This window comes from Cuculus canorus, chromosome Z (assembly GCF_017976375.1).
Source record: "Cuculus canorus isolate bCucCan1 chromosome Z, bCucCan1.pri, whole genome shotgun sequence".
NCBI classification, from domain to species: domain Eukaryota; kingdom Metazoa; phylum Chordata; class Aves; order Cuculiformes; family Cuculidae; genus Cuculus; species Cuculus canorus.
In genome coordinates this window covers 14344848-14368505 of record NC_071441.1, presented here as the reverse complement: position 1 = coordinate 14368505, position 23658 = coordinate 14344848, and the positions used below count along the sequence as shown (strand labels likewise).

Genomic DNA, 23658 nt, shown 5'->3' with positions numbered 1-23658 from the left:
CATGGAAACAGAATTTTGTGACTGTGGTTCAAAGCTACACCCTCCCTACAGCCCTTGTTGAACCTTTGTGCAAGACGCAAGAGGAGCCACATGCTCAGAAGCTAGATGGAAACAACAGAGGGAATTTCAGTTATCACAGAATCACAAAATAGTTTGGGTTGGAAGGGACCTTAAAGATCATAGAATCACCAAGTTGGAAAAGACCTCTTGGATCATCGAGTCCAACCATTCCTATCTTCCACTAAACCATGTCCTTGAGCACCTCGTCTATGTGCCTTTTAAATACCTCCAGGGATGGTGACTCAACCACCTCCCTGGGCAGCCTCTGCCAGTGCCCAACGACCCTTTCTGTGAAAAATCTTTTCCTTATATCCAATCTGAACCTCCCACGGTGGAGCTTGTGCCATTCCCCTTTGTCGTATCTCCTGTCGGTTTGGAGAAGAGGCCAGCACCCACCTCTCTACAACCTCCTTTCAGGTAGTTGTAGAGGGCAATAAGGTCTCCCCTCAGCCTCCTCTTCTCAAGGCTAAACAACTCCAGTTCCCTCATCTGCTCCTCATAAGACTTGTTCTCCAGCCTGTTCACCAGCTTCATTGCTCTTCTCTGGACATGCTCCAGAGCCTCAACATCCTTCTTGTAGTGAGGGACCCAGAATTGGCTATCATCCAGTTCCAACTCCCCTGCCATGGGCAGGGAAACCTCCCACTAGATCAGGCTGCCCAAGGCCCCATCCAACCTGGCCTTGAATGGGGCAGCCACAGCTTCCCTGGGCAACCTCTGCCACTGCCTCACCAACATCATGGTGAAGAAATTCTTCCTTATGTCTAGTCTAAATCTCTCCTCTTCCAATTTAGAGCCATTCCCCTAGTCCTATCACTATAAGCCTTTGTGTACAGTCCCTCCCCAACTTTCTCACATGCAGAACCAGCTGATCAGGCCCAGGTCTTGACAAACTAACCTGATTGCCTTCTATGACAAAGTGACTCGACTACTGGATGAAGGAAAGGCTGTGGATGTAGTCTTCTTGGACATCAGTAAAGCCTTTGACACAGTTTCTCACACTGTTCTGCTTCAGAAACTGTCAGCCTCTGGCCTGGACAGGCGCACACTCTCCTGGGTTGAAAACTGGTTGGATGGCTGGGCCCAGAGAGTGGTGGTAAATGGAGTTAACTCCAGCTGGAGGCCAGTTACACGTGGGGTTCCTCAGGGCTCGGTACTGGGTCCAGCTCTGTTCAATGTCTTTATCAATGACCTGGATGAAGGCATTGAGTGCACCCTTAGCAAGTTTGCAGATAACACTAAGCTGGGTGGAAGTGTGGATCTGCTGGAGGGTAGGAAGGCTCTGCAAAGTGATCTGAACAGGCTGGACTGCTGGGCCGAGACCAATGGCATGAGGTTTAACAAGGCCAAATGCCGGGTCCTGCACTTGGGGCACAACAACCCTATGCAGCGCTATAGACTAGGAGAAGTCTGGCTAGAAAACTCCCTAGAGGAGAAGGACCTGGGGGTGTTGGTTGAAAGCCGACTGAACATGAGCCAGCAATGTGCCCAGGGGGCCAAGAAGGCCAATGGCATCTTGGCTTGTATCAGAAACGGTGTGACCAGCAGGTCCAGGGAGGTTATTCTCCCTCTGTACTCGGCACTGGTGAGACCACACCTTGAATGCTGTGGCCCCTCACCACAAGGATGATGTTGAGACTCTGGAGGGTGTCCAGAGAAGAGCAACGAAGCTGGTTAAGGGGCTGGAGAACAAGTCTTATGAGGAGCAGCTGAGAGAGCTGGGGTTGTTTAGCCTGGAGAAGAGGAGGCTGACCCTTTCAGGTAGTTGTAGAGAGGAGGGAGCTGGCCTTTCTTCCCAAGTGATAGGGGACAGGACAAGGGGGAACAGCCTGAAGCTCCATCAGGGGAGGTTCAGGCTGGACATCAGGAAAAAAATTTTCATGGAAAGGCTCATTGGGCACTGGCACAGGCTGCCCAGGCAGGTGGTTGAGTCACCTTCCCTGGAGGTGTTTAAGGGATGGGTGGATGAGGTGCTGAGGGGCATGGTTTAGGGAGTGTTACAAATCGTTGGACTCAATGACCCAGTGGGTCCCTTCAAACCTGGTGATTCTATGATTATCTACGATTAAGCGTAAGTATCCAGGTGCAGGCTAGCTAAAAGTTATTATTCAGGCTAATCCTATATTTTAGTTCTAAAATCACTAAAACTATACATAATATTCAAACCTATAATAGGTTAGTAACTTATAACAATCTCTTCCTTCAAGCCCCTCCCCAGCTTGCTTTTAGACCCTTCAGGTACTGGAAGGTCGCTCTAAGGTCTCCTCAAAGCCTTCTATTCTCGAGGCTCAACAACCCCACTCTCCCAGCCTGTCCCCACGGCAGAGGTGCTCCAGCCCTCTGATCATCTCCGGTCGGTATCGGACAGACGTTCTCGGCCTCACGACCCCCCAGCCACTTCCCATCCCCGCCATCACCCCCCCTGCTACCCTCACTTCCGGGTCGGCCATCTTGGGCGCCGCTCGGCGGGCGTTGGGGGCGGGCTCGGCCCGGGCCGGAGCGGCCAGCGCGCACCGCGGCCCGCGCCATGGCGGACTTCGACAGCAATCCCTTCGCCGACCCGGACCTCAACAACCCCTTCAAGGTGAGACCTGAGCCCGGTGAGAAAGACGGAAGGAAAGAGAGGCCCGGCCCTCCTCCAGCTGGGTGCGGGGTCCGGGCAGGGTCGCGGGGTAGCGCTGTGCCTGAGGGGCTGGGCGGCGGGGGGGTTGGGCTGCCTTCGGGGGGGGGAGCGGGCAGTGAGAAGGGGGGAGGGCTGCTCTCGCTGGGGTGTGGGCGTTGGGGAGCTGCCCTGGGGGTGGGGGTACCGGAGGAGCTGCCCTCGCTGGAGAAGGAGGCATTAGAGGGGTGCCCTGGCGGGGGAACGGGACATTAGAGAGGTGCCCTGATGGGGGGGGGGGGGGCATTCAGTGGGCTGCCCTCTCGCTGAGAGGGGAGCCCTCGCTGTAGGGAGGGCATTGGGAGAGTCCCTCGCGGACTGGGGGGGTGGGGGAGGGACTGCCTTCGCTGGGGGTGCCCTGGCAGCAGCATTGAGGGAAGGGGGGGCTGCCCTGCCGAGGCCTGGGCTGCGGCGGGAGGGGGGCGTTCCTAGGGTGAGCAGCGGGTTTGGAAGCCCTGGAAACGGACGCAGCTGCTTCTTCACACGTTCGGGTTTCTGTGTTGCCTTTCTTTTGCTAGAGTAGCACGCACAAATCGCATCTCGGGTGCGTTATTTTTAGGGAAAAACATAAGTTTCCCGGATTTTGGCAGTAACTTGAAGCGTGCATAATATTACTACAGTCTTTTTTTTTCTTCTATTTGGCTGACCCAGATAGTGAATTTACTCCCTTTTTCCTCTCTAGCCTCCTCCCAGCCCCCATGAAGCTTACTTACTTCTTTACGCTATTTCCAAAGCATGCAGGGTACTGATACCTACGCACAAGTTCTGCTTGGCATCTCAAAATGCTGTGTTGTAATGTATTCTAAAGCTTTTAGGTTTTGCACTATTGACTTGAATTTTTTCTTCACTCACTGTCTTGGCCTCAGCTGTCAAAATGAGGTGACCTCCTTGGATGCTTCCCCTCCTTATGTTTTCTTTCTTTGTTATTTGGATCCTTACTTTAATAATCTGAGAAAACTTTTTCTGCTGTATTTTATTTCATGCTGACACTTCAAAGCACAAACATAGTATATGCCAGTGAGTTTAGGATGTTGGTTGGAATAATTAAGCCTTTTAAAAATTGAGCTGTCACATTTCAAGCATACTTCTGTGCAGGTAGCTGCTGGAAGCATAGCATTACTGACACTTACTCACTAGAGTCTGTCTGAATCATTAGTTTAGTTTATATGTTCATAAAGTTTAGGCAAGAGTGTTCTTTAGGCTAGTCACTGTTTTTACTTGGTGTTGTACACAGTGCAGTGACCTGCCAGGTGAACAGCAGCCCTGGTGTTGAGTTACTGCCAGAAATAGTTTGGACTGGGAATAAATGGCAGTGAGCACTGTTTTTAAAAAGACTTTCAGCACTAAGCACTGAAAAGGTGTTACTGTTCTAGAATGCATCTTCATTAACAAAAATATGTCATGCCTTTCCGCACTTGTTGCAATAGTTACGGGAATAACATCTAGTAAAATTTGTTGTGTGTAGATATCCAGAGCTGTTACGGGTATTGGAAACATTGTGGTTGCCTGCACTGCTCACTTGCACAGGTAACTTGTCCTGTGTAGTGTTTCTGAGACCCAAGCTGGGGATCTACCTCAACCATACTTACCATACATAGTTTGAAGGCATTGCTCAAAGCACAGTAGTTTATTCCATTTTCACTTCAGCGAAAGACTTCTACTGTAGCTATCAGGCAGAATGCACACTCATCTGCAATGCATCACGGTAAAAAGATTCCATAACAACTTTTCTGTGACTTGAAGCTCACTGCTAGACACAGTTCTGGATTTCTTCTGTTTGCAGAAGTTGGTTTAGGAAGGCTGTATACTTTTCTGTTTTCAGGGGCTTTTTTAACTTCCTTCAATCTTTGCTTGTTTCCATCACATTCCACTGCCCACAAAAGGTAATCTTGCATGCCTTTAGTTATCCACACAATTATCTTCAAGGGGAGGAAGGCCTTGTGTATGAACCAAACCTTGATTACCATCTCATTGGCATAACAGCTTTGGGATTAGTGGTATTAATGCATGTCTGCATTTAGGTTTTGTATGACTGTGTGTGTTAAAATAGGACCAGTATTTCCAGATGGACCCTAACAACCTAAGTCATGCTGTCTGAATACATTATTCAAATGTACTCAGATTTTATATCTTTGCTTAATAATTTTATGTATGAAATGTTTAGTTGTTTTCCTTACTTTTGAAGGCTTTTTGTGCAATAATGTAAAATTGCAAACTAGTATGGCAGGGCAAGTGGGGCGGGAGACATCATGAGGAAGAGTCTAAAGATAGATCCTTCTGTTTTTAAAATGTTTTGCTAGTTGTCTGTTATCTACTTGTGAGGTTTCTTGTGACTGTTCTTATGCCTTTCAATAAAAAGATTTCAGCAGAGAGTCTTGTTTGGTGTTGAGTCAAATAAATCAGTTATCTGAGAAGGTAAAGATAAAGCAGAAAGATCTAGTTTGCTCAGTATTTTGTGTAGCTAATTCTTTTTGATGCCTAAAATTAAATTATGTTTCCATTTCAGTGTCTACTGGAAGTAATGGAATTTAGTTTCTAAATAAGAATTCCTTATTTCAAGTAATAGCTTACTTGGATTGTTCATTGAACGATTTTGAGACTGGCTACTTAGTGTCTGGGTTTTTTTTCATTCTTTGACAAAAAGAAAACCAAAACCCCAAACTGAATGCAAAGGCTTCTGAAGTCATAGTATTCCTCTATAAATAGCTGTCCTCCGGATACTGTACCAACAAAAGAGATATTTTAGTTTGAAAGGCAAGAGTTAATGAAACAAACAGATAACTAGTGCACTAACATTACAAAGCTTTTGATCACATTAAGGTTGTGTAGAAGAAAATGCATCCATATACTTTACAAATATAGATGTGATAATCCTGCTATAATTTGGTGTAGCAGTGTTGTGAAGAAATACACATTTGATGTGCCGTCAAGTGTCATGGATGAAAACAGATCAATAATGAAAACTGTTTAGTGTCTTTCACTGACAAGCACTTGTTGTAGTTTGTGAGTAAGAACTCACACTTGGTAAAGTTCTTGCATATGAATGATGCAGTCCCAGAGCACCCAAACAAGATGAATAGAACAGATCTAGTGGTGGTAAGTGCATTCATCCAGGAGTCAAGAGTGCTAGGCAAGTCCATGGAGAGGAGACAGATCTCAGCCCGAGTTAGAAGGTCAAGTCAGGGTCTGGATGGAGTCTGTTGAAAGTAACCAAGGTCAGCCACCAGCTCCAGAAAGACATAATTTGTAGTTCTTCATGACTGCCATTCTTGTATGGATGTTGGAGGTGCTCTAAGATATCTAAAAATGGCATTAGAAACCTGAATCACTCTGACTGAGATCAGAAGATAACTTGAGTCACTAGACCTAAGTATACGTTAGAGATTAAATTTGCTACAGTGGTAATTGCAGTTATAATTTGGATATTACATTTAATCTGACTCACATGAGCACAGACTTATCTTCTGTGTAGTTTGGCAGGAGGTACAAGCTGGGGGTTTGATTCTGAATAGTGCAGGTGGCCGCTGCCTCTTGTGGCACCAGAATCGATAAGAGTTTACACCCCAGTTCCTCAAGTGAAGCTAAAGTGGTAGAAACTTACAGGAAGAAAGAGAAATCTTAGTTATTTTTGAATTATCGGAACCCTATTTACTTTTAGTGTTTCTACAGTATTTATGCTTTAGAAATGAAAAGGGTTTTTGTGTGCCTATATGGATAACTGAGTTTTAATTCTTTTATGTAACTATAATATATACCAAATTTAATTATTCATGCTTCAAATTAGTGAAGGATATAAAATATAAGTATTTTTTCTGACTTGGTTACCTGATTTCTCTCCATGACTTCAAAATTTATAAATTCCTTCAAGTCTTGCATAATTTAATGCTGAACATCATGGTATTGGAAGTGTCCTTTAGGTGTCCTGGATGATAGTTGGCTTTCAAGAGCACACTTCATCAGTGCTGTAACAGCACTATAATATATTAAAACTGTGAAGTGTTTTAATAGATATTTGGTATCAGTTACAGTTGCATTTTTTTCCCCAGATTTTAACTAAAATGTTAGCACATGTTGCATTAGTAGTATTATTAAACTATACATTGATATTTAATGCTACAAAAAGGAAAAAATTAGGTTTCAGAGAAGGAGAGAGATTTGAGAGTAGCTGTGAGATAAAGATGATGCATTGTTAGGTGTCTAATGCTCCATTGCAAGATGTGACTGGTGCAAGCTTCAGGACAAATACGGACTTGTGAGTCTCTGAAATTCTTTTTGGTTTCAGCAGTGGAGAATTTGCCTTGCTCGGTAGCTCCGAACCCTTCATAGCTCTGCTTCTGTGTGATAATGTGGTATATAGCAGGAACTACTTGAGAGCCAAGCATTAGAAACCTCAGTTGGCTGCTTTTGTGCAGTCCTATTTGATAATTGTATTTTACTAGTGCTAGAGTGAAAATCTTTTGTATATCACTCTGTGAGGGGTGTGGGAAATGGATGATCAGTGAATGAGATGTTGAACCTGAAATTATGGAAGAGCTGTTATAGTGGTTACTCAGATTTCTTTTTTGTCTGTACTTAGAACAATAAATAGTCTTTATTTTGCCTCTGAGTCGTTAATTCCTCTAGGTGTTATACATGTTACCTTTCAGGACAATTCTTTGTTGTAGTAAGTGGTTTTTAATCATAGGTTAAAATTTATTATCGTAGGTCCAATACACCTAAGGCTTCCTTTATATTGTTTGAATGTATATTGGTTACACTGTTAGTGTACTATTAGGATAGTGAGATGTGAAATCTCAATTTAGTTGTCCTTTGTGAAGTTTCTGTACTTTTACTTGATCTTCGGCCTGGGATGATGAAGCAAGCAAGCAAGCATAAAGCACCAACGTTTGACAGTGCGTCAAAACATTAGTAGCTTCTTGAAACTTTCTTTTCTCTATATATAACTCTCCTATTCCCTTGTTGTGGCATAAACAGGGAGAAAGTCTTTGGGGAGTTTTGCTCATACTAAAACATGTTATGACCGATAAACATACTAAATGTTTATCGATCATGTGCAAATTTTCAGGGGCTTAGCCTGGCTCAGTATAGAGTATTACAGGACTGGAAAATGCATCCTTCATGTGCAGGCTCTCTACGTGTCAGGTCCTAATTTAAAAGCTGAAATTCAGCAGTGAACAAAGGAGGGGAAAAAAAAGCTTCAATATCTATTACTAGTCAAGTACTTTTTTTTACCCCCTCTCATTTTTGTTCTTACAAGCTAAGCTTTGTCAGAAATCTCTCCGCAGAAATGCTCAGGAGGGCATTCTGAAAGTAAAATGGAGAGTTTCAATAGGAGTAGCAATAGCTTTGATTGCTGTCCAGAACTCATCTATGAAAAATGGGATGAATAGTTTTCTCTTTGATCAGGAAATAAAAAAGCTTTGACCAACAAGCATTGTTTCAGTCATTTTTCATTGCATTTTTGCTTAATTTTCTGAGCCAGTGTTTCTTAGGAAGTGCTCAGTAAAGAGCAATAAGTACAACTGTTAGTGTTGAAATGAAAAAAACTCAAACCCAACAGACTAAAAGCCAGACCTCAGGATTAATTCTTACTGGTAAGTGTACAATTAGTGTTAGTCACATTTAGAAAATACTAATACGAATTGGGTATAGAGAAAAGTTATGATAATCAATGAAGAGCTTCACTTGAGATGAAAACAGCTTGTCCTTTTCATGTAGCTAGACAAAGCCTTTTAGTAGCAGTGGTAGGGATAAGGAATTCTAGATGGTCAAGATTGACTTTGCTAGATTTGTGGATCTAAGCTTTTAATTTCCCCAGGGTGGATTGTGCAGACCTGGTAGACCTCTGGCTTCTGCTCTGTTCTGTTTATAGTCAGAATTTTTTTAAGAAATAACATCTTTGCTGAGCATGTTAAGTAGTTTGCAGGATAAGATTGGGATTGTGTCTCTTCTGCTTTCTGGGAACTTTCTTCCAAGCACAATAAGCAACAGGGAAAAAGCATACATAGGTGAAGCTGGTTATGAAACAGTAGATGCCAAAGAAGTTGATAAAGTGAAGGCTGTTTCATATCAGTGACTGGTAAAGCGGCTAAGCTGGATAAACCTGTTTGTGGAGATCTTGAAGAGAAAAACTGTATGTTGACAGGACTGAAGGGTAGCCAATGACTGATGAGGGACGTGATAGGATTGCTACAGTGAATTATTGATAAAAAAGAGATTTCATCTTCAAACAGTTTTTGTGATGAGGAGAACAGTTTTCTCAGCTTGGATTGTAACTACTCCAGTTGTTACAAAATCATTCTTGGCACTTGTGTTTAACATAGAGCTAGGGTCAAAAATGGAGATTTCTACAGTCATCTGCAGTATCTTATTCCTTCTTTGGCTGTACTTAAGGAGCTGGGTCACAACACTGTGTAACTGATGAGGTGTTTTCTCTATTTTCGTTTTCTGATTTCATTTACTAAAAGTAATTAATCCTCCTCTTTTAATGTTTGGTTGTTTGGTTTTTTTCCTATAATATATTATTTCTCCTTCCTCCCTTTTTCCTAGCACTAACCAGATGTACTTCTGTGAGTTTGCTATTTGGTGTTATCCTGTGAATTCCATGTAAAGAAGAAAAGGAACTAAATGAAAAACTTTATCGCTTCTAAGTGCAGCATTTCAGTTTTACGCTTTTTCCAAACAACATAATTATTGTATTCTTTTGGTCTGCAATACTCCTGGTATCCAAGTCTTGGAAGACAGTTGTCTTGCTTACTTGTCCTAGACAATCGGTGTTAAAAATTAACTGTATTATCTGATTTTCTTATTAGTTGTCTTTGTTCTATCAGAGCATCTTCTGTTGGAACAATGCTGGATCCATTCCAGTGAACGGGAATACATAGAATCATTGAATCATAGATGTGCCTATTACTTTAGTCTTTCATTTACTCATCTCTATTAATGAAGCATGGTAGCTGATGACTAGTTTTGGTTTCCTAGACAACAGAGGTCTTTATTCCCTTTAGTTTGGTTTTTAAAAAGCTGTAAAAAGTTGTGTAGAATGGATTATTGTGCTCCATTTTAAACATTCTCACAATTAATTTTGTTTGAATATGCTTTGTGATAACTGGGTATTCAGTTAGTTTCATCTGTATCTGAGTGATGCAAGTGTAATTTCTTAAGGAGACATTTTTAGCAGTTCTATAGGTGTTCTTTCCAATGTGAGATATAAATATGTTGTATTTTCTGATATTGTTTTGTTTGTTTGTGCTTTTGGTATTTTTTCTGGCTCACTGTTACATTCTTAATGTAAATGTGGGGTGCTTCTTGCATATGGCTTGTAGTGGTTCAAAGGGTGTGATGCTAATCTTTGCTTTTGAAACTCACATAGAAGACAGACTACAAGAAACAGGTAAAATGAAGGATTAGATGGAAAATAGTTAATTAGGTTGTGCTGTTCTTAAAACTCCAGTCTCCTGAACTAATTCAGATCTTCGAAACATCATCTGAAATGACCATGTCTGACTTAAACAGACCAATAGCTACAGTAACTAGGTTTGAAAAACGGCTTGTTCTTAAACTCTGTTCCTTGGCTGGTATCACTAACAATTAAATAGAAAGATCAGAAACTCAGGGCTGAACTGGCTGGTGTGTGGGTGAGATAGGGTTGGAGAAGGAAATAAGAATTGAAAGGAAGGAACAAGGAGGTGAACAAGATGAAAAATTACGGGCATCAGCACTGAAAGGAGCAGGGACTGGGACTTGCTCGGTGACAGAGGAAAATCACGTGGTGAATAGGGGAAAAAAAAAAGGGTAAGAATCGTGGCTTGAGATAAAGACAGTTTAATAGGACAGCAAAGGAAGATGTAATAATAATAAAAGACTATTCCAAGCAACTGCTGCATGATGCGATTGCTCACCACCTGCTGACCGATGTCCAGCCTGTTCCTGAGCAGCAATTGCCTCCCAGTTTGTATATGGAGCAGACATCATATAGTATGGAATGTCCCTTTGGCGAGTTTGGTTCAGCTGTCCTGGCCGTGTCCCCTCCCAGCTTCTTTTGCACCTCCTGGTGCTGAGAAGCTGAGAAATCCTTGGCTTAGTCTATGCACTACTTAACACATGGATGTTTTTACTTGTTGCTGTCAACATTATTCTCATCCTAAATCCAAAACACAGCGCTGTACCACCTATTAGGAAGAAAACTGACTCGATCCCAGCTGAAACTAGGACATAGCGTTTTGAAATGTGAGGTGCAGCTCCTCTTGGCATCAGTTGATTGATGAACTTCAGAACAACTTGGAGACTAGCAGCCTGCATCTGGGTTTGCAAACCTTGAAGAGCTTCTTTCTTTCCATGCTGAGGATTGGTCTAGCATTAGAGAAGCTTGGAGTGAGTGAGCATGGGAGAGATACAGATCTTCAGGCTAGTAGTACTTGCCTCCTTCAACTGTGAGGTTATTCCTCTTTTTCCTGTGATCTCGTTTACTTCTTGAGTTTTTCTGCTTGTTGGGAGAGATCAGGCCATAAATTTCTGTTGAAGTACAGACTGTGTAATTGGAGTTCTGCAAGAATAGAATTTGAATGCTACTTGCCATGGTGGGTTTCAATTTGTGTATTTCAATACAACTGATTTTTTATTTTTTATTAAGTAACAAAACTTTTCCTAGATAGAGCTGATACTGCATGTCTCCGATTCACTCAGCTTTTTTTCAGAGCTGCTGCTACTTTTGCAAACAGTAGCAATATTTGGCAGAAGTATAGCGATTGCTATTTCAAGATATCAACTTAAAAAATAAAATGCCTCTACCCTTCCCCCCCCCTTATTAAACTGTCTTTTTCTTGACACTCATGAGTTTTACTTGCTTTTCACTTTCCAATTCTTTCCACAATCCCTCTGAGGAGTGCTGTGCACAAGCGAATAGGTGGGGGATTAGCAGCTGGCTAGGGTGGACCCACCATAGTAAGTTAAAAGTTTTCAACTGTATACAACTTGTACCATCCTGTATATTGAATTATGAGATTACCTTATTTGTATTCACTTTAAGTTCATCTTTTTTATCTTGTACTGACAAATCTACTAAACTACTGCGTATTTCAAATGTCAGATTTAATTCTTCCTTTATTTATGATCTTTTTGTTGATGTCTCAAATGACTCCTAATTGAATTTTGACAACAAACATTCTTCACATACGCACGCTTTCCCTTGTTTTTGTTGTTCATCTGCACACTATTTTTTGCCAGTCATTTAATTAAAGGTCATGTTGCAATGGAGTAGTCCATCAGTTTATGCAAGTTCTAATGAGATTTTAATTGTAACAATGCATTCAGATCTAGGATGGGAACCAAAAAATATGGTGAACTTGGGGAAGAGAGTGTCACCATGGTGGCTCTATTAAAATCACTAGTAAACCATGTAGGAAAGCTGATTTTGAATTGCATGTAACATTGTTTTGTGTAAGTTTGTAGAAAGGGTAATTGTTATTTAGTCATCATTAAAATACTGCTTTGCAGCTAAATGTGTGTTTTAGCCAATAGTGGAAGCTTTTTACGTGACCTGGAGAGTAGTTCTTATATATGCTTGTGCATGTGAATTTGATTAAAATGGTCCATGGTTGGACTCGATGATCCAATGGGTCCTTTCCAACCTTGTGATTCTGTGATTCTGTGATTCTGTGAAAATATGCAACATATTTTTTTTTTAATTTTTAAAGCAGTGATTTCTTTGTCTTAAACATTTGTTATGTTAAAAAGCCTTTAATTGCCTTGTATTAATAAATCTGTGACTATAGCTGATGGAAAAAACAGACTTCTCATTTGCTGTAGCCTTCAGGATTTTTGAGGTGCTAGAAATTCTTCCTATTTTTTTCTAGCTGTAATTAAGTTAGCTGCAGCCATTAAGAAAATACTGGTTTTGCATCTGTAGATTAAGTTTCTGCTACCAAGATTAAGCTAATGCTGTAGTAGGTGGTGATTCTAAGAATCTAGATTTTATTTTTCAGTAGCTTAATAGTTTGCATATTTACTTAAGTGTAGATTAAGTCACTATTTTTAATAAATTAGGCAAATATTCCATGTAGAGGTTTTAAATGTAGCAGTCTTTAAGGGAAATATGAATGTCAGTGTGTATCAATGTAAATACGTACGTTCTTCCCAGTTTTTATCGACTCCATTTTATTTTCTAATGTTGAACAAGACTGTTGAAATTAAGAAAATGTATATCTATAAATAATATATTTACAACTACTTTGTGTATTTGATGTACATGTAAAATATTGTATACTTGTTTTGTATCTTTCTGTTAATACAAATATAACTAACTGTTTTGAGTAAGGGGTATTAATTTTCAAGAAAACCTTCTTTTACCCATTGTTATGTTCTGAAGATTCAGTTCCCTTTAATTAAGGCGGAGAAACAAGGTAGTGGAACCAGGCATCACATGGAATGAGTACAGTTTTTCTTCTTATAAAGTTTATGTGGTCTCTGGTAGTGGGCAATTCTGCTCTTGCAGAACCAAGCCTTGCCTGTCTCTAGCACAGAGAAATTTTTCGTTCCTGAAATAGATTTCTCAAGCAAAACCTGAAGCAGTCTTTTTTATTATATAGTTCATTGGAGAAAAAAAGTCACTTTTTTCTTAATTTTACCAGTGCAGGTTGAAGCTGAACCAGAGGTGCTTTTGACATCAAGCAGTTGTGATTCCTCAACTTCATTTTCCTGAAATGCTTTTCCTGTTTATGATAGTGTTGAAGACAGTTCTGGGTAGAAACTGTCTATACAGAGCTTTCTGTATAGAAAGCTCTTTTCTGTTGTGCTTTTTGTCAGTGGTTAACATAGCAGGATACAGTTTTCTTCCCTTGCTGTTGAGACTTTTTTCATTGTAAATTGAATGTACAACAGATGAATTTTCTTTTAGACTGAGTTAAGAAGCTCAGAATGGAATTGTCATTTTCGAGATGGAGAAAGAGGTGGATATTTAAAGGTATTTTTAGTGAAAACAAACCTTTTTTGGGTTGAGACAGAAGCTGAGTATTATATGATGCAGTGGTGTGAGTGTTGACTTGTTGCTTAAATACATGTGCATACATTTACAGAACTGTTTTCTCTTCTAGGATCCTTCTGTTACACAAGTGACAAGAAATGTTCCTCCAGGGCTAGATGAGTACAATCCTTTCTCTGATACAAGAACAGTAAGCACATTTTTTTTTTGTAATCATGCTGTTTATCTTTCTAGGTAGGATTTATGAGATCCAAGTAAGATTGTTTTCAGAGTTTGGGACTGATGTTCTAAAATACATGATGGGCTAGCTGGAGGTCGTGGAAGATGTTTAACTATAGATAGTCCCATGATTTATTCGGAGTATTCAGTAAGCAAGTTGCCTAAGTGAGCTTTGACCTTTTAAGGAAGAACAGCTCTCTGAAAAAGGGCCAAAACAGAACTGAGGGTTTTTTTTCCCTGTTCAGTACATATTTTTGGTAGCCCGTGCTTATGCTTTTCTGAATTTTACTTGTTTTAAAGCTTGTGGGTGAGACATGCTTCCTCAGTCTCTTGACTGAGGAAATTGATTTCAACTTCACTTAATGAAAGTGCTGCTCAGAATAAGAAAAACATTGCATTTGAGTACAGTCCATGGCCAATGAGTAGTTGTGCCATAGTAAAAGGCATAATTTATGTCCAAGAAACACTGTCGGGTTTTGCCTCAAATTTGTATAGTTTTAATTTACCTTGTGCTTATTTTCAGCCATAGGGGGGAAATACAGTGAATGAAGTAGGAAATTCATACTGTAATGGCGTTTTTCAGTGGTTACTTTTGATAGTGAGGATCTTGTGCAAGATTAGCAAAATGTGTGGATGATTACCATCCATCAGTATTATTTATAAACATCGAAGTACTGCACTTTTCAAATGTAAGCTTATTTCCCATGGAAAATGTAGTAGTGCTGATAGGGAGTAATGGTATTTGAGTTTTTCACATGGAAAAGTAAGGTTTCATTGAATGCTAAAATGCTAGACTGGAAGAAACTTGTTTTTGAATATCTCTTCGATCAGGTGTTTAAGACAGAGAATTTAGTATGAGCAAACATATTAAATATATCTCTGAAATTTTTCTCCTAATTCACAGTATTAATAAATATGATTAATTTATCTTTCTGAAGTTATAAAGACAGTAAGTCTTGTTTAAAAAAATTCTAGAGCTATTCTGACTCTTTTCATTACTTGTATACTTATTTTAACATGCTCTTCTGTGGGAAAAGAAAGACTGAAGCATATGGCTAAGGTTATCTGGCTTTTGAACAGTCAGCTTTGTGTCTATAATAAATTCCATGTAATTATATGCATTCACAGAAGTGTGCTTAGGTGTCTGAAGATAGACTCACAATTCTGTGTGTGTACCTCTGTTTTCCTACCAGCTTTGTATGCAAGGGAAGAGTGTACCGTGGATGTAAAAATAAATGTATGTGACAGGAGTAAGGAAGAGGCAGTGAAAGTGAATACCTTCAAGGATGGATGAACAGAGCTGGAAGCAGGGTCTGCCAATTTTAGAGTTGGAGGACTACGGTGTTCTTTACAGTAGGGGTAACTCTGTATTTTGTGTGCTGCTCAGAGCAAAAATACCCAAATGGTTTCTGAGAAATTTGCCTGTGTTGGAAAAATGAGTCACCTTGAACAGTTTTGTGCAGGTAATCCCACTTCTAACATCTGAAAACTGTAATGGTGCTAGTGAGCAGAAAGCATACGAGCTGGTGGTAGCAAAATATGTCCTGGAGTTTTTTATGCTCTATTGTTTGAAAATTGGTTGTCCGTTCATTAAAATAGCTTAAAATGATGTTTGTTTCACTGTAAGTAACAATGTAGAGTTTTAGCTTTTAAGGAAGCTGAGAATCTGTACTTTAAAAATCCGCATTTGTAGTGGTTAAAATGATGACTTGCAGTCTATAGCATTAACACAGCGTTAACCTTCTTTCCCTCTTCACTCCAAAGTTAATAAAGCATGCTGGATGGCAAGAAATAGTCTCCATTGCAAATCCAGACAAGGATGTTTCTTCTGTGAGAAAGTGACTTCTGAATACTAACATTCATTTTCTTAGCTCAGTTGTGTTCTCCTTTTGCGAAGGGAGATGCTTCCTATTGGTTCTTTCTTGGTTATCAGGATAGAAGAGAAAAACAGAGAGTAAATTCTACTTTTTCTCAGCATTCCTTATTCTGTTTGGTGGTTTAGTTTTTTTCTAGTATTTCAGTGGATTCAGTGATTCTTAATCAACTTATGTCCTTCACACCTGCAATGGGACATCTTGTAGGAAAAGAACATGTAAGGCATGATGAGGAAAGAATAGGCATGAGGATGGGAATAGAAGATGTTAGGTCTCAAGTGTCAACACCTTTATATCTAACATGAGAAATCAGGAATGGGGTTTTTTGCTTCTTGTCAAATTTTGAAGTCTGTCTTGTTTTCAGTTGTTAAAACAAACAATTTTTTCAGTGAATGGTATAAATGTCAGATTAAATATCATTGTGTGTATCTTTAGTGGTTTTTGTCTCCAGCTCTAACAGTCACCGTGGAGATGACTTTGTGTCTTTTGTCATGTTTCTGAAATCAACAAGGAACAGATGACAATTAGCATCTCTGCTTCATCATTCAGTGAAACTACTGTTAAAGACAGTTGTCAGTCTCTTCCTGCTTCTGCAAATTTTGCTAATGCTTGTTAAACTCCTCTGAGCACTCTGTGTGTATAACATGTCTAGACAGTAGTGCAAATAGCAGTCACTTTCAAATTGTTGCATTAAAATGTGGGAAAACATCCTTAGAGTTGGGTTTTTATTGTTTTTAAGTGTGTTGGGTTTGCATGGCAAGGTTTTGGTAGTAGGGGGTCTACAGGGGTGGCTTCTGTTAGAAGTTGCCAGAAGTTTCCCCTGTGTGCAATAGAGCCAGTGCTAGCTGGCTCCACAACTGACCTGCATCTGGCCAAGGCTGAGCCTGGCAGTGACAGTGATAGCGCCTCTGGGATAACATATTTAAGAAGGGGAAAAAAGACTGCTGCACAACAGCAACTGGGAAAGAGGAAGGAGAATATATGAGACAGAATTCTTCACTGACCTTGGTGAATGCAGCAGGTGCCAGAGAAGAGATTCCCTCGCAGCCCATTAAGAAGGTCACGGTGAGGCAAGGTGTACCCCTGCCAGCCTATGGAGGGCCAGGATGGAGCAGATACCCACCTGCAGTGTGTGAGGGACCCAGCCAGAGCAGATGAATGCTGACGGAGGCTGTGACCACCGTGGGAAGCCCATGCAGGAGCAGGCTTTGGACAGGACCTGTGGAGTGAGGAGCCCACGCTGGAGCAGGTTTTCTGGCAGGACTTGTGACACCGTGGAGGACCTGCATTGAAGCATTCTGTTCCTTGTGAACTGTGTCCCATGGAAGAGACCCCTGCTGGAGGAGTTAATGAAGAACTGCAGCCTGTAGGAAGGACACATGTTGGAGAAATCTGCAGGGTAATGTCTCCCATGTGAGGACTCCACACTGGAGCAGGGGAAGAGTATGAGAAGTCTTCACACCGAGGAGGAGGAAGGTGTTGCGACCCCTGTTCCCTGGCCCCCTGCGCCAGTCGTGGGAGGAGGAGGTAGAGAATTGGGAAGTGAAGTTGAGCCTGGGAAGAAAGGAGGTGTGGAGAAAGGTGTTTTAGGATTTTGTTTTATTTCTTATTGCCCTGTTCTGATTTGATTGGTAATAAATTAAATTAATTTCCCCAATCTGAGTCTGTTTTGCCCATGATGGTAATCGCTGAGCAACCTCGCTCTCTTTATCTTGACCCATGAGCATTTTGTTATATTTTCTCTTCGCTTTCCAGCTGAGGAAGTGGAGTGATAGAGCAGCTGTGGTGGGCACCTGGCATCCAGACAGGGTCAACCAACCATATTAAGGTACATATTTTAATGGATTTATTTTCAGTAAATTCCTAGGCAGCTCTGCTCCTGTCTTGCATCTGAACAGAGTGAGGTGTTTATGAGGAACCAGACTGATCATCCATATCTGGCTTCTTCTGGAAGTCTTTTCCCTGCTCACAGTAAACAAACTACTTTACCCACATGGGGAAATCTATTCGAAAGAGATCGTTTTGAACACTTATATCCAACCAGCCTCTTCTCTTCAAGAGAGGTCATAATGATTTGCTTCTTTCCCAAGTGCAGCTGTGAGAACAAGGCATAAAATAAGATCTATCCCAGAAGTACTATTTGGAGTAGGAACAAAAAGGAGTTTTGTACAGTGAAGTTGGTTGAATTTCAAGATGTAAGTACTTTATTGTAATGTGTCAGTGAGGTTCAGAGACCATAGATTTAGTAAGTAAAGTCTCACAAACAGTTGACCTAGTTGCCCTGTCTAGAAGTGGGTGGTATATCATGATATGATAATGATATAATAATGATATGATAATTATATAAGTGGATAGCTGGAGGTTAGTGAAGTCCTCAAAATAACAATCTGAATAATTAGTGTTCAAGTTGCACCCTTGGAAAAACAGGATTGCTGACCATCTGTCTTGCTGTGAATATCTTGTCTGTCTTGTGCAGGCTGTAAGTCAGTCCATATCACTCTTCCATACCCAAAACTCTAAGCCACCGATAGTACATGGACAGACAGGTATGACAAAATAAGTGCCAAGTCATAGGTTGCGAGAGACCTCTGGAAGTCATCTTTTTCAGTCCACCCTATGCAAAGTTGGTCTCCAAATCGCATTGCTCAGCATCTTGTCCTGGGGAGGTTTGAATGTATATGAGGATGGAGTGGAACCTCACTGGGCAACATGTTTGACAGTTCTTACAGACTTTTTTTTTTTTTCTCCATAGTGTCTAATTAATTTGCTGTGTTCCAACAAGTAACATGGTGTGTAACATAAGCAGCATCATCTTTTCCCAGTAACCCCATGTGTATGCTGATCCATAAGGGAAGCAAAATGTATCTGTCTCATTCCTTATACTTAGTAAATTATGTAATACTTATGGCAGAATTCTACAGCTTTTTCCTGATTATTGAGTAAGCCAGACTTCAGTCCAGTAAGTATGAAATTAGGAAATGAAAGAATTTTTGCAGGATAACTATGACATTCTGCTCAGGTAAGAAGAACTGATCAAATCTCTTCAGATTTTCATTATGCCTCATGTGAAGCCAAGTCTTCCAAGTTCCAGGTGGATTGGACTGTTAAATTGGAGAGGGAGAGGAAGAGGCTAAACATCTGCTGCCCTAAAGGTAGCTGAGAAGCATGTGTCTCTGCTTAGCTAATCTAAGGCAAAAGAATGCACAGTAGTCTGGGGGAAGCTCTTGAATGAACTCAGAAGATGTTTGTTGAGACTAAAGAAGCTACGTGGCAAGTGCCAGAATCACTGGTTTCCTTCAAAGGTGCTTCAGCCATTTTTATTCCTAGAAATCCTTTGTTAATAAAAATAAAATAGGCAGAAATACACTTACAGATGAGAATTCCTGTTCTGCTTGCTTAGTAGTTATGGGTCTCAGTGTCATTATGAAATATCCCTTAATTCTCAAAACTAGTTCTTACAGTTACCTAGTTTGACATCTTCAGGATTTTAATACTTACTGACCAAGTATCTCTTGCCTGCTTGCATCTTTTGTATCGATAAAACATTTGAAATGACCTTAGAAAGTGGATGTTTTCTTCTGGTTCTAAATAGCACATCAGTTGCCCCTATAACTGGCTTTAATCTGACCACTTGGTAATAGTATTCCTTCAGTAAGATTTACATTTAGTATGTACAGGTTTTGTCTGTATTAAATGTCTGTCCCTTGCCAACCTTTTAAAAACCTAAATCTTGAGCTATTGATTTCCAGAATACCTCCAATTTTAGACTTTCTGCATCTTGTACCATAGCACTTAGATAATTTCAGAAAATTTTTCAATAAAACAGCTTGCAAATATGCCTCTACTTCAGAATGCAAAGAACCTCCTGTATGCTAGCTAACATGCCAATAAATATTTTTACTGGAATTATTTTGCAGCTCCTTTTATGAAGTTAGCTGAGTTCTTAATTGAGCTAATTGAGGTGGCAATTAGAGCAAGCCTGTGCTTACTCTATATTTGGAAATTGATGTGAAACATTAAGGTCTAGAATTATGCTTTGTATTTCTTTTTTAATTGATGTACAAAGAATGGTCTGGCTTACTGTTTTGTTTACCAAGCCAATAAATTATTATTTCTTTGACTTTTGAGTATGTTTTAATGGCGTGCACGAAGCAAAACTTGTTTTGTGTACCTTGTTTGCATCAAGGCTTAGTGAGCATAACCTCTGTTCTCTGTGGTTCTTACTTATTTGTGTTTATACATTTTTATTGAACACTTGTTTTTCCAGTGGTTGCTGAATACTGGGAAATACATTTACAGTACAAAAGAAGATGTTAAGTGGTTTCTGACAAAATGTTATGACAAATTACATTTTTTCCCTCCTTTTTTTCCTGTACCCTTTTCTTGCTACCTATGTAAGTCTAATAACAGATAATCTTCTATGTTGGCTGAACTTTCTTGTCCATGCAGTGCTCTGGATCTGCTGCACCATACTACAACTTGAAGATTTAACTCCTCTTGATTTAACTTCAGTACATCTTGCTTCTAGGAAAGTACCAAACTGTATAACTGTGTTTTCTGTTTTGTCTTGTTGGGTTGATTGTGAGTTTTTTTGATAGCCGATTGATTTTCCAGTGCAACTGGATACTTCCATTTTGGGGGTTTTGATTAGCTTTGATTAGTGTTATAAAAATGTTTTGCATACTGGACACTTTTAAGAGCCATCTCTTTAAGAGCACAGGAGCAGGCAGTTCTGAGGTGTCAGAAGTCAAGTAAGTGGAGCAGAAGGCTGGCTTGGCTAAGCAAAGATCTTCTAGAACTTAGGTGGAAAAGTGTACGGACATTGGAAGCACAGAGAGGCAACACAGGCATATTGTAGACATAGTATTTGCCACTGTAGGGTGAAAATTTGGGATGCCGAAGCTTGATTAGAGTTCAGGCTGGCCAGGACCGTGAAAGATATCAAAAAGAACTTTTTAAAATGTATTAACAGCAAAAGGAGGATCAAAGATAACATTGGTCTGTTACATGGTGAGGATGGTCACCTCACAAATAAGGATGTAGACAAAGCAGAGATGTTTCATGCCGTCTTTGCCTCTGTCTTTAACAGCAGTGATGGGCTTTGGAACCCTCGGAGCCCTGTGACTTGATGGGGATGATAAACTCTCATCTGACTCTGAAGTTATTTGTGACTCGCTGCTCCGCCTGGATGCACCTAAGTCTATGGGGCCTGATGGGATTCATCCCAGGGTACTCGAAGAGCTGGCCAGTGTTGTTGTGGAACCTCTCTCCCTTATTTTTCAATGGTCTTTGGGAAGGTACCAGTTGACTAGAAGCTGGCAAATGTTGTCCCAGTTTTCAGGAAGGATAAGAAGGAAGACCCTGATAGTTACAGTCCTGTTAGTCTCACTTCAACGCCTGATTAAATTACAGGGAAGGTTATTCTGAGTTACTGAAGAACACTTGAGAGATGATATAGTCATGGGTCATAGCCAGCACAGGTTCATGAGGGGAACATCCTGCTTAACCAACTTCATTTCCTTTTATGACAAGGTTACCCATCTAGCTGACCAATGGAAGTAAACAGCTTTTCATACTGTCTCTCATAGTATTCCACTGAACAGAATATCCAGCACACAGCTAGACAGGTCCATAATACATTGGGTGAGTAATTGGCTGACAGGTAAGACTCAAAGAGTTAGAGTAAATGGGGTTACCTCGGGCTGGTGGCCAGTCACCAGTGGGGCTCCTGAAGGCTCAATTTTTAGGGCCAGTGCTCTCATACTTCTGTAAATAATCTGAATGCAGGAATAAAATGTACATAAAGTAAGTTTGCCGATGATACTAAACTAGAGGGAGCTGTTGACTGCCTCTGAGGGCAGAGAGACCTTTTGGATACATCTGCACAGACTGAGATTGGGGCGACAATTTGGGTACAAATTGAGGGATGAGAGGCTGGAGAGCAGTCCCATAAAAGGAGATCTGGGGGGTTAGGTTGATGACAAGTTAAATATGAGTCAACAGTATCCATTGATGCACCAAGCACAGCATAGCTGGCCAATCCAGGCAGGCGATTATTCCACTCAACACCGCGTTGGTGCAGCCCCAACTCAAGGACTGTGTGCAGTTGTGGGTGCTTCTATATTGAGTTGTGATCTTTGAATAATAAACTAGAGAAGTAAACACATTAAAGCAATATTGAACTTCCACCGTTTGAGGTAGATTTGAACACTGACACTTTATTACCCTGTGCGTACGTTTAGGAAGCTAAGTAATTATGAAAACATAGTAGTATACAAAAAGATGCAACTTTTACTAGGTTTATATTCTTAATACATATACCAACCTAGCAGAAATTCTGGAGTGATACTAAGCAAAAATTGCAGATGTTGAACAAGATATATGATTTTTCTTATTTTGCATTACTATCTCTGACTCTTTTACAAGCTCTCTGCTTCTTTTAACATCATACACTAATTCCATCAAGTGATATTAAATAACTTATGAGTGATGTTAAACACAATAACATTCCTGGAGGATGTAGACATACTTACTGTAGCTCAAAAATAGCTGCTTTGGATGCGCCATAAGAAGAGATTAACTGTTCTGGCTTTTTGCTGCTTTGTCAAGTGTGCTACTGGGCTAAGACAGCCTTTAGAAAAGTGGAAGCTGTTTTCAAAGAAAATGTTGGAGCTTAAACTCTGTCGGACTTGGATATTTGAGAGCCCATGCTGGTGCTTGAGGGAGCTGCAGATGTGGAGGTTGCTTGTCATATGAATAGTATGAATGCATGAATCTTGTAGTAAAAGTCAAGGATGAAACCTTTATACCAAGTAAGAGAACTCCAGATCCAGACAGGTATATCAGACATGCTGAGGGCCTACCGCCCATATCGGAGGGATCTGCAGATGTTCATGTGCTTATAAATCTAGAGTGACGCATATGCTTTCAATAGTGACCTTCTGTGCTTATCAGCTGGAGAGGAGGGATGGGATATGACTGTGCGCCTGTGTTCTGTGTAGTTCTAATAGTATTATGTGGGGATGTTGTTAAAGGCAGTGCCCTACCTGCGGCAGCTTGTGTAGCTGGCCATCCTAGTGTCCTTGGTATGTGTAGGTTTGTGTACATCGCTGGAATGCATACTCAACTTGCTACTAGCTGAACCTGGAAACAGGAAAGCAATAGCTGTATCTATCAGCCTGTAAAGCAGAATCCTCAAAGGGTCTCAGGGTGCACTGGTCTCAGCTCCAGCAGTTGAAAGGAAGAGTCTGCAGGTCTCAGAGTCTGCTTGAAGTAGTAGCCTTTTTATTAATAATACCCCTTAACAGCTTTTGACTACCAGCCTCTCTTTACTTTCTTAGTCTTCCAGGATGCACGGCCTCTGCTACAAATCACTGCTGTAGTCTTACTTCTTCCAGGGACTACCTAGGTACCAGGTGTTATACACAATTGTTGTTGTGTGCATTAGATAACAAGTCTAACACTGTATAGATGGCCGGCTAGCATGGAGTGCAACCTACGCAATCATAGAATCACAAGGTTGGAAAGTACCTACTGGATCATCGAGTCCAACCATTCCTATCAGTCCCTAAACCATGCCCCTCAACACCTCATCCACCCGTCCCTTAAACACCTACAGGGAAGAGGACTCAACCGCCTCCCTGGGCAGCCTCTGCCAGTGCCCAATGACACTTTCTGTGAAAATTTTTTTCCTGATGTCCAGCCTGAACCTCCCCTGGTGGAGCTTGAGGCCATTCCCTCTTGTCCTGTCCCCTGTCACTTGGGAGAAGAAATGTAGAAATCTGAATTGAAGAACTTTGTATGTAATTAGTATGTTACGTTAATGCCATATATCATGTATGGTGTTGGCTAACATCTTCAATCATGTA

The 23658-nt window shown here is 40.7% G+C and overlaps 1 protein-coding gene across 1 annotated transcript in view; it reads left to right on the top strand.

Moving 5' to 3' along the window:
- Positions 1 to 2486: 2486 nt before the first annotated feature.
- SCAMP1 (secretory carrier membrane protein 1) overlaps positions 2487 to 23658 on the top strand; it is a 41048-nt gene continuing 19876 nt past the window's right edge. Inside the window, exons 1-2 of the mRNA XM_054055482.1 lie at positions 2487 to 2644; positions 13810 to 13887. Of these exons, the coding sequence (XP_053911457.1) occupies positions 2588 to 2644; positions 13810 to 13887 (135 nt within the window). The 5' untranslated portion in view covers positions 2487 to 2587. The remainder of the gene's footprint in view (positions 2645 to 13809; positions 13888 to 23658) is intronic.